This window comes from Glycine soja, chromosome 14, assembly GCF_004193775.1.
Source record: "Glycine soja cultivar W05 chromosome 14, ASM419377v2, whole genome shotgun sequence".
Lineage (NCBI taxonomy): Eukaryota > Viridiplantae > Streptophyta > Magnoliopsida > Fabales > Fabaceae > Glycine > Glycine soja.
The window spans coordinates 41,416,301-41,426,817 of NC_041015.1; the positions used below are offsets into that span (position 1 = coordinate 41,416,301).

At 35.8% G+C, this 10,517-nt stretch overlaps 1 protein-coding gene and 1 long non-coding RNA gene across 2 annotated transcripts; one reads left to right on the forward strand and one right to left on the reverse strand.

Moving 5' to 3' along the window:
* The first annotated feature begins 1,849 nt into the window (after positions 1-1,849).
* LOC114384789 (putative aminoacrylate hydrolase RutD) lies at positions 1,850-7,767 on the forward strand. The gene is made up of 11 exons (XM_028344579.1): positions 1,850-1,996; positions 2,093-2,267; positions 2,378-2,460; positions 2,790-2,890; positions 3,363-3,458; positions 3,800-3,853; positions 5,093-5,241; positions 5,449-5,566; positions 5,691-5,778; positions 6,969-7,193; positions 7,300-7,767. Exons 1-10 carry the CDS (start codon positions 1,873-1,875, stop codon positions 7,175-7,177), a joined length of 1,197 nt encoding a protein of 398 aa, XP_028200380.1. The 5' UTR covers positions 1,850-1,872; the 3' UTR covers positions 7,178-7,193; positions 7,300-7,767.
* An 887-nt stretch (positions 7,768-8,654) lies between these two features.
* LOC114384790 lies at positions 8,655-9,259 on the reverse strand. The gene is made up of 2 exons (XR_003660774.1): positions 9,089-9,259; positions 8,655-8,945 (listed from the first exon to the last, which is right to left on the reverse strand). It is a non-coding gene; the product is annotated as an uncharacterized LOC114384790 (long non-coding RNA).
* Positions 9,260-10,517: the final 1,258 nt, after the last annotated feature.

Below are 10,517 nucleotides of genomic sequence, written 5' to 3' on the forward strand. Positions count from 1 at the left end.
CTTATTGTTCTTCCACTTTTCCTTTCCCTTCTTATTCTTGCCACCATCATAGTTGTTCCCTTTGGTTGTTTGGGCTTGCATAGCTTGCTCAGCTGATCTTTGTGAATTTCTTTCATTGAGCCTCATCTCTTGAGCTTCAAGAATTCCTTCCAGTTTTTCAATCTTCATTTCTTCAAGATTCTGGCCTTGCTCAATTGCCACCACTATATGATCAAATCTTGGTGTCAAGGTTCTCAATACCTTGTCAATGATCCCCAAGTCTGATTGCTTGTCACCATAAGCATTCATTTGATTTGTAATTGCCAAGATTCGAGAAAAGAACTCACCTTGCATAGCTTTCTTGATCACTCATTTGTAGAAGTTCATACTGCCTTCTCAAGGTCTGCAACTTCACCTTCTTGAGTTTGCTATCCCCTGCACAGGATTTCTCTAGAGTATCCCATGCCTTCTTTGCAGTATCAGCAGATCTAATTTTCTGAAAATTATCTACATCTACACACTGATGAATAATGAACAACGCCTTTGCATCTCTTTTCATCAAATCACGGTGAGCCACCTTCTGTGCATCAGTTGGGTTCCTGTCAAGTTCTTGAACCCCTTCTTGCACCACTTCTGTCACATCTTGAAATCGGAAAATTACCTTCATCTGAGCACACCAATCATCATAGTTCTTGCCTTTGAGAACAGGCATAGATGCTGGAAAATTTCCATTCGAGGAAGCCATCTCAATTTCAGTATCCAAGGATCTTGAACCTCTGCTCTGAATACCAGTTGTTGGAACAAAGAAGCTCTTCATACACACTCACACAATGCACTCACTCACTCTATGTTAGAGAATAAGAGAAGATGAAAGAATTGATTGAGAAAAAATAGAGGGAACTTAAAATTCTGAATAAAACTTCTGCACTCTCATCTTTCTCATTCATGATCACTATTATTTTTATACACATTACACATGTAACTACAACAACCTTCATAGCAATCAAACTAACTAACTCCTAACTCTTAACTAACTGAATTACAGCATACATCAGCCGTCTTAGCAATGGCAGCAATTGCCAACGATCGTTGAACCACCAAAGATCCCTTTCAATTTAGTGTTTCCACCATTGAGAACACAAATTGGGATTTAGAGAAACCCTCCTTCCAGCTCCAAATGTTTGGTGGAGGAGGGAAGACCCATTCCGAAGGTTAGGAATTGGTTTAAATCTAAGATTCAACACACGTTGATAGTGAGTCTTCGGTGCAGTGGTGTTCGAGTACCTAAAAAAACTCCGATGCCCAAGTCAGCGAAAGAACTATATGAGTTAAAGCTTATCACACCAGAAGACCACTTTTACACTAGGATTTGGACAAGAAAACCAATTAGTTTGTTAGAGTCACACAGCTTGTACGACTTATATAGGGATCACGTGTTTTGCATGATCTCGCTTGTCGGTGTACATTTGGCTGTCGGGATTGGCACCACGAAGGTGCTCTTTAAGTCGGGGTCAAAACTTTGCTATGGTTTTCCTTAACAAACTGAAGGTTCTTTAATTTCGGTTGTAATAGGCTAGCGCAATATCCAGAACTATATAGTAAATAGAACAAATTTGAAAAAAAAAACTAAAGAAATTAAATTAGAATAATCATACTAAAAAGAAAAGAAGCACGCTTCGCAGGAAAAAAAAAAAAGTGCTTCTGATCTCAATTTTGGAGTTGGCATGTTAAGTTTGACACCATCCCCGTCCGCGTCGAGTCGAGACAAACCGACCGGTCGACGTGGCATCAACCACTTCTTATCCGCCACGTGCTCCCAAACTCCTATAACAACCCCCCAATAAAACACCATCTATTTTTCACCCTCTCTCTCTCTCTCCCTACTTCGCAACGATGCCGTTTTGCAACGTCGGAACGCAGCTACCCTCCCCCGTCGCCGACGTGCCCCTCAACAATGACATCAAGATATTCTACAGAACTTACGGTGGCGGTCCAACCAAAGTGCTCCTCATCATAGGTCCTTCATTTTTACTTTTTTTTTTTTTATGAATTTATTTATTTCTTGTAGCTGCGAAAGTTTTGCTGATTTTGTGGAGATTGAACCAACGTTCAGGATTGGCCGCGACGCACGAAGCGTGGGGCCCACAAATCAAGGGCTTGACTGGAGCAACCGTCCCCGACGACGTCGTTTGGAGCGAAGAAGAAGGCAATGGTGGCATCCATGTATGCGCGTTTGACAATCGCGGCGTCGGTCGCAGCTCCGTGCCTGTCGAAAAATCTGAATTCTCGTGAGTTGCTTTCTTCAAGCGACCCTGCGTTTTGAGATATTCTGCTTCGCGTCTTTTGGAAATTGAAATTTTATTGGCTAGTTTTAACGCGCGGTGGTTGTTGGGTGCAGAACCAAGATCATGGCGAAGGATGCAATTGCTTTGTTAGATCATCTAGGTTGGAAAAAAGCCCATGTTTTTGGGCACTCGATGGGTGAGTGCCGAGTTTGTTATTTTAGCCACCTGACATATTTATATCCTATTTGCATAAACCTCTCGACAAGGACTTGAAGGGGAAATAAATAAGAAGGTAAAATGAATAGAGCTTCTCTATGAGTTAAAATTAACTTATGCATATGTTAGATTTATTTTTTGAGATATTGAACGAGGGAGCCTCTATAAAAGTTATAGTTTGCAATTTGATTTTAATTTACAAAAGAAGCTTAATTCATTTTACCTTGTCTAAATAAGTGCTTATCGAGAAGTTTATTCAAACATGGCCTTAGGGTAGTTTAATTTAACTAACTTTCACTGCAAAAACAGGAGCCATGATAGCTTGTAAAGTAGCAGCAATGGTTCCTGATCGAGTCCTTTCCTTGGCATTGCTCAACGTGACGGGTGGAGGTTTTCAATGTTTTCCAAAGGTATTATTGTATTTTTCTTATCATCTTTTGGGAAACCTCCAATTAGTGGAGGAAGGCACTTTTGTTTTACTGTTTTCAGACATGACTGAATTTCAGTGAACATTGTACTGCGGCATCAGAAAACTAAGGTGGCTGGTTGGGAAACATCCTCAATCTCTGCTTGCACCCATTACCGATTGTATCTTAAATATCTACTGTTTATCTCTTGTCATCTTTAACAATTGAAAGAAAAGAGTTGAACAACTATAATAAATTTCCATGAGGTTGCACTGGTACAAAGGAAAAAAAGAAATGTATCTGCAATCTTATAATTTTTCACATTCTTAATGTATGAGAAAACAGAAATGTATGTGGAGTGAGATATATAATGTCTGATCCATGTTTACACTAGTTTCAAGTTTTAGGCACCATGAAGTTGGACACAGTACCTCAAATCTCTATAAGGGTGGCTTACTCGTTTTATTTTTTGCAGTTGGACCAACAAACGATCTCTGTTGCTTACCGATTCTTGAAAGCAAAGACACCTGAACAAAGGGCTGCTGTTGACTTGGACACCCATTACTCTCAAGTAAGAAGAACTTCTTGCTTTTGTTCATTATTTCTTGTTAACCAATAACAAGTTGTCTTCCTAACCTCTCTCCCCAACTTTTTCATTCCTTCGATTCCACATAGTGCATTGAGCCACAACTATAACAAAAGTAAGTGTGGATTTTAAAAATTGAATAACTCGGTATATATTATAATCATATCAAGCATCTGGCTCTTGTCATGAATATTAACATTGAGCGGAAGGTTATCTATTTCTTGTCTTGTAAAAACTGTGATTTACAGTTACTGATAGCCCAGAAATTTATGTTCATTCTGTCCTTGGGATGAATCTTAAAGATAAGTTTTATATATGGCATGCAGGAATATCTTGAGGAATACGTTGGAACAGATAAGAGGAGAGCCATCTTATATCAGGTGCAGTATACTAAATAAGCTTATCTTAATTAAGTAGATGTTGCTAAGTCTGCTTGGAGTTTATTACTTTGTGCTGTAGCTTTGTTTTTGTTTCTATAGTTAACCAGCAATATATCAGATGCATTTATAAGACAAGCGAAACTTACACCAGTGTTGCACATCCCTGTAATTAAATAATCCAAAAACATATTCTACCAAGAGTAAAAATGCATATACCAGCATCAAAGTTTTACATTTCAAAACCTTTTCATTTAATGTTTGCCATGCTTCACTGAGAATTTCTAAGATTAAAAGTAGGACTACACAGGTTCAATGATTATTTTTATTGTGTGTAATTTAAGGAATTTTGGATTGAGAATAAGGTAAGGGAAGATTTTGGGAGATTTCTTGTAGAAGGAAAGCAAAATAATGACTATTGAGGAATTTTCAGTTAACTATTCATAATTCTCTGGCGTTCACCTTTCTAATTTTTCTCAATTTGGGGAATTTTGGAGGAGAAATTAATAATTTCGAACCTATTGATATTCATATCAATAATCAATCTATATCTGTATAGTAAATTGACTCGAATTAAAAAAATATCATTTAGAATTCTTTAATTATTCAATCTATAAATATTGACTTGAGTTCAATATATGCCAGTATTATCATATAAGCCAGCCAAAATCTAGTTAAATGAGTTTTACCCACTCATAGATTCAAGATAAGTACATTGTTCACTAACCCCATACCCATTCTTTAAGGAATACATTGACAAGTAACTCAACTCATTTGCATCATTCAGTTGAAATCTAGTTTTATTCCTATTTTTAGGCCCAAACCCACATTCTAAGATGGTATCAGAGTCTATCCTAGATCCATTAAAAAAAAGACTGTGTGTGAGGTGGTGTATTGGAAAAAATTCAAGTCTCACATTGACTAGAGAAAGTGCCAAGATAGAGTATATAAGTGGGAGGTAACCCTCACCCTATGCGTTAGCTTTTGGGGTTGAGTTATGCCCAAACCCACATTCTAAGAATAATTAATCATTGGCTTTTGTTAGTTAACCCTTTGTTTCCTTTACCGTGTTTTATTTTTAACATCCTAATAAGGGGAAGGAAAGTCAGAATTTAGTTACTCCCCTTCTCTTTCATTTCTCTCAACCCTCCCACACCCTATACCTAGTCAGCATGCTGTTCTTCATAAGTATTTGAAATCTTTTTCTTTATATTACTAATTCACCGCCACGGCCTCTTTCAGCAATATGTTAAAGGTATATCAACAACTGGGATGCAATCTAACTATGGTTTCGATGGTCAACTCAATGCATGTTGGGCACATAAAATGACTGAAACAGAGATTGAGGTGATCAAATCTGCAGGCTTTCTTGTTTCAGTCATCCATGGCAGGTTTGTATCGTGTTAGGAAACATTTATGTAATGCTGCTTCATAGGAATGCCACTTTCAAATATAAATGGAACTTGACCCCAACGCTCCCATGCACAGCTCATAAAGGCACAGAAAGAAAATTATGCGTGAAATTGAAAACACTTTACAGGGACTCAAGTTATGCATTTTGTAGTTTTACCTAGATATTGAGACATCTCCATGTTCAGGCATGATATAATTGCTCAGATATATTATGCAAAAAGACTTGCTGAGAAGCTTCATCCAGTGGCTAGAATGGTAGATCTTCATGGAGGTCATTTAGTAAGTCATGAGCGGTCTGAAGAGGTATAATTTGCATATATGTAATATATGCTTGATAATTCGAGTTAATAGCACACAGGCAATTTGCATCCTGTACTTTGCCTCTCAGGATGCATTGGTTATGGACTAAAGCATTTCACAAATTCAGGTTAATCAAGCACTATTTGACTTGATCAAGGCATCAAAAGTGAATATGAGCCCACATGATTGGACTAATTTGCCAAAGAAAGAGTCTTGTAAGTATTCCCCATTGAATGTTTTAGATTTTCTTGCACTTGGCAATTCAGCATGAGCTCACACTACTCATGCCATGACTGTTTTCTGTAGCTTGGTGGGCTGCCAATGCGTGGTAATAATCTCTAAGCTCCAAGCAGAGACATACCCACGTTGGTGGATAAGGGCAGTGTCCCCACTCAAATTTACTACTACCATACATGATTTGCTATTTTTTACCTGAGCCTAAGAAGGTTTTCCCCGAAACAAGGTTCCTGGGTAAATTCCAATTTTTACTAACCACAGCCAATTCCTGTCTTCAGGAGTCCACCCTACTCCTCCCTTCTCAGTAGCAACTAGCAAAACCCAATTTCATTCATTAGTGTTAACTGATAATTGGTTCTGTACATGGTCAGATGATTTATTTATCACCCAACAGCCCCAAGTCTTCCCAAAGCACAGGGACATGTTTCATCAGTGCATAACCAGTCCTAGATGGACTTACTGGTGAATTCCTAAGAGAAGAACTAGCTCTGATACACAGCAAAACAAAAATGATAGTCAAATTAACATTGTTTTCCATGAAAAACCTGCAAGAGATATCACTACTTGAAAATACCAAAAAAGTTACCAGGCATGTTGACCAAAAGGTTTTCCCCATTAGGCCACTACCCAATATATATCCAGATCTGTCACTGGCTCCCAATGAGTAAACACATGGTCTTGTATCATATGCTTCCTTATTTGAAATATAATACATCGATTAATTCTAACTGCATTGCAGGCCCATGATTAAGTAAGTGTTTATTAGAACGGGCTGCAGTTGGTTGGGTCTAGTTAGGAGTTTTCTGTTATAGATTGTAGTTACTAACTACCTATAAAGGGGAATAACTATATACTATTTAAACCTATAAAAGGGGACTTTGAAGAATTAGAAAATTGTGGGGAGTGGATCCAGACCTCTTAAACCTCTGGAGCAATGTATCATTTTCATAGGGAGATATTCCCTGTTATTCATTCAATAAAATTTCAATTTCCTCACTGTTTTTTATGCTGGTTTGGTCACTATATATTCTTATGAATCTAAGATTATGGGATTGAGGTTGCAATTACCTATCTGGATGATATTGGAGATTAGAAGATGTGCCACTCGAGACAGTCATTAGGTGCACATGTTTTCTTATAAGATCTACTATATACTGATCATGTGCAGGGTGGAAAGAGAAAAGGGTTTTGATCAGAACAAACATTCAGGCCGGAAGCAATGTCTCCCTTAACTGCTGCATGTTAGAAAAACTGCATCTCTTCCTATTATACCTCTTTGGTCTTCTTGTTTTAGCATTTGAATATGGAAGAAAGCTTCTAGGAAGCTTAAAACCAGCTCAAGCTGGAGGTTCCCCCTCATATATTGAAAGTCAATAACTCCTTTTGTTAATAGGTAGGTAACTATGATTATTTTCTTTTCTGCATTATAATAATTGATTTGATTACTTTCCTTATAAAGATTTGTTGAGGCTGGAATCCTTAACTCCTACTCATTTCAGGTGTGTATTGTGTAATTTGATAAACCCTCAAACTCAATGATAAAGATTACACGAAACTGAGTCTCATGCATGCGGCAATGTTGACTTCGTTTTCTCAGCTGGTAACTGGGGTTTCTCTCAAGCAGCCAGAAAGCAAGAGAGAATCCTTGATTTGTGCTACTTGAGGCTTGCTTGACACTAAAATATCCCTTTATTGACAAGATGAATTCCATGTGCTCCATGTAGCCTTCAAAGCGGGACAGAAGAGAGGATGGATGATCCTCTTTCCTTTATGTACTGTTATATGTTTCATTAGAATGCAACTCTAGAAATCCTGGTCCATACCACATTTTTTTTGTACATGATGTTTAATAAGTATTTAGAAATAAAAACTATCAAAACCAAATCACAGGAAAAACGTTTAACATGATTCTGCATGCTTGTCTATATCAGCAGATGATTTAAATGAATCACAGGATTTTCTAATTATCGGGCTTCCTAGCAAACCTCTCATCCTTTTCATAATTGTTCAAAATATTTGCACCCTTTGTTTTCCTAGCAAGCCAGGTTTCATAATGGCGGGTTCTGCTTAGTGGTTAAATGTATTTGCTTGTGTTAAGTCTTGTGTATGGCTTTTGCTTAATGGTTAAGCTTGTGCCCGTCAGCTTTGATTGACTTAGTCACTGTCTACCTTTTAGCTATGTATTTCCCAGCACGTTTTCTTGTATTTTGCTTTGATTTGATATTTGTATTGTCCATTCCAAATTGGAAGTGTTGAAAACACACTATTAGATATATGATATTAGTGTAGTTAATAAATAAGGAAGTGGGACAAGTCTAACAAGTTTAGATTTGGGATATCAAATCGGGATTACGAAACGGCCGGAAAAAAAGTAACTGTCACGTACAAGACTTTTCATTAAGAATAAATTAAAAGTTAAAACACAAGCATAGCAAGAAACTGTTTGTCTCAATAAAAAAAAGCAAGAAACTGTCTATGAATAGTAAAGTAATCTGCATATTTTTAATGGTTATGCACAAAGTAAATTTCATTCGTATATTTCCAATAGAGATAAATAGATTAATGGGTTGATTTTATCTAGCTATTATTATTTAGCTCAATTTATGCCAACAATCTAATTGGCATCCCTAAAATTGCCGAACAATCAAGTCATAACATAGCTTTAATTAATTGAAATTGACATGACCATTATGAACAACTCAATCTTAGACGGAAAAGCATAAATTTTAAAGACATAGAAGTTGAGGTTATTTGAGACGGCGAAAAAAATTATCTAATCCACAACAAAGATTTAAGCAAAGCCAACGAGAAAAAAATAATGTTATTTTCACGTTGTCTCGTATTTAAGCCTGAATTTGGCCTATTAAAAATAATAAAGAAAATATGTAAAGTGAAAAAAAAAATGAGTACCATTTTTTGGGTGTACAAAATACAAATAATGGAAATAAGAACTTGTACTCACTCACTACCTATACTCTTACTACTAGGCCGACCACATTGGTTTATAAAAGAATATGATTCTTTCATTTGAATTAAAATACTTCATATTCTTTTGTTTTCCTAAACTTACACATGTGCTGAAAAAATAGATGACAAAAACAAATAAATGCTTCCCTAACTCATTCCAACTTTCAGATCAGAACTCCTGAAGAAAAAGAAAAAAAAAAACAGATTTTCACATCGTACCATACATATCAATTAGGAATTTGCATCATAGTGAAATAACTTGTTATGTCTAAATATATTTTGAGAGGTTTTATTCATCCCCATTGGTGAGAGCAAACGTACCTGGCTTGGTTTGGTCTCTGAGATAGTGGATGAGGAGCCTCGAAAAAACAAGTTCGCAGGCTCAAGAAAGGGGAGAGAGAGCAATTACGCAGAGAATATGGGTAAATGCCCAATAATATACCTCGACTTTCTAGGAATGTTTGGAAGCTCAATGCAAATATTCCGCTGGAATATCCCTATATGCTCAGTCCCGTGAAATTCTAATAAAGCTAAAGGGGGGTCCCAACGTGTTCCAGCTAGCCAATGTCACAGTAACAAATAGCAACTTAATGCGTCTTTGGACTTTTAATAGTATGATTAAATTATTTTGCAACTCTATGAATTCTTTAATAATTTTTAATTAGATTTTTTTATTCTTTTATTGAATTTTTGAACTTTATGTATTTCCAATAGGTTCTTTGGTCTAAGGTTAATTTTGACAATATATTTCAGTTAGTTTAAAGTTTTTTTTATTAGCTGAAAAATTTGTTTGAATCTTCGGTAAATAAACTTTTCTTAGTAGTTTTTTAATACCTTTAATATTTTTTGAAATATTATTTGAAGTAACCTTAATATATTTATCTAATTTTCTTATTATCTTTTTTAAATAAATCATGATTATATTATTTTTTTGTCATTTTACACTTTTGAGTTACGCCAATCGTTAATTTTATCAAACACTTACAATTTAATATGGTAATGATAATTGTTTTTCACACATTTTGTGAGCAATAAGCTTTTCTTTAGAAATTTTGTTCATTATTGTGGTTTTTGTTAATAATTGGTATAAACTAGTTGTAGAAACTTAAAAAGATAGTTTTTTATATTTTTGTATACATTTTGAACAAGAGTAGGTTTTGATCATCAAAGATTGAAGAACTATAGAGATGATCTCCTAATAGCAAGATGTGTTTTAACCATATTGAAACAGGACCCTTGATCAACTCGAAATAATGAAGATTCATTGAAGTGAAGCTAAGCCTCACCACAATGATTCTATAAAGCTAAAGACATTGGAGTTAACAGGAACTCGCCCCAATGAATAAAGTTCAAAGCCATGAAGATCAAGTGTAGAGTCCTTAATTCATAAGTTTAATTTCGGTGCAATGATAAGTTATGTAATCTCGACTCTATTTAAAGAGCTTGTAACATCATTTATGATAAGAGCATGGAAACTAGATGGACCGCCTTGAAGATTTTAGACTTAGAAATTAATTTAGTTTTCTTTTAGAGAAGGATATCGATGCCACACTCAAGAGATAAGTTAGAAGATAAGTGATAAGTTATACATTTGATAACCACAAGTTGCCTTGATAAGATCAAATTCAATTCTTTACCCCAAAGAACCAAGGGAAACTCTAGCAAAGGGAGAAAACTCAACCTTTCATTCAAACTCAATTTGCTTAAAGTTACAAAGTTTATCCTATTTACAGGCTAGGATTTCCTCTAA

Excerpts from the sequence above, each read along its gene's own strand:
- LOC114384789 (XM_028344579.1), top strand. The coding sequence starts at position 1,873 with ATGCCGTTTTGCAACGTCGGAACGCAGCTACCCTCCCCCGTCGCCGAC. Across the intron at positions 1,997-2,092 it reads CAAAGTGCTCCTCATCATAG|GATTGGCCGCGACGCACGAA; the intron begins GTCCTTCATTTT and ends ACCAACGTTCAG. Across the intron at positions 2,461-2,789 it reads TGTTTTTGGGCACTCGATGG|GAGCCATGATAGCTTGTAAA; the intron begins GTGAGTGCCGAG and ends CTGCAAAAACAG.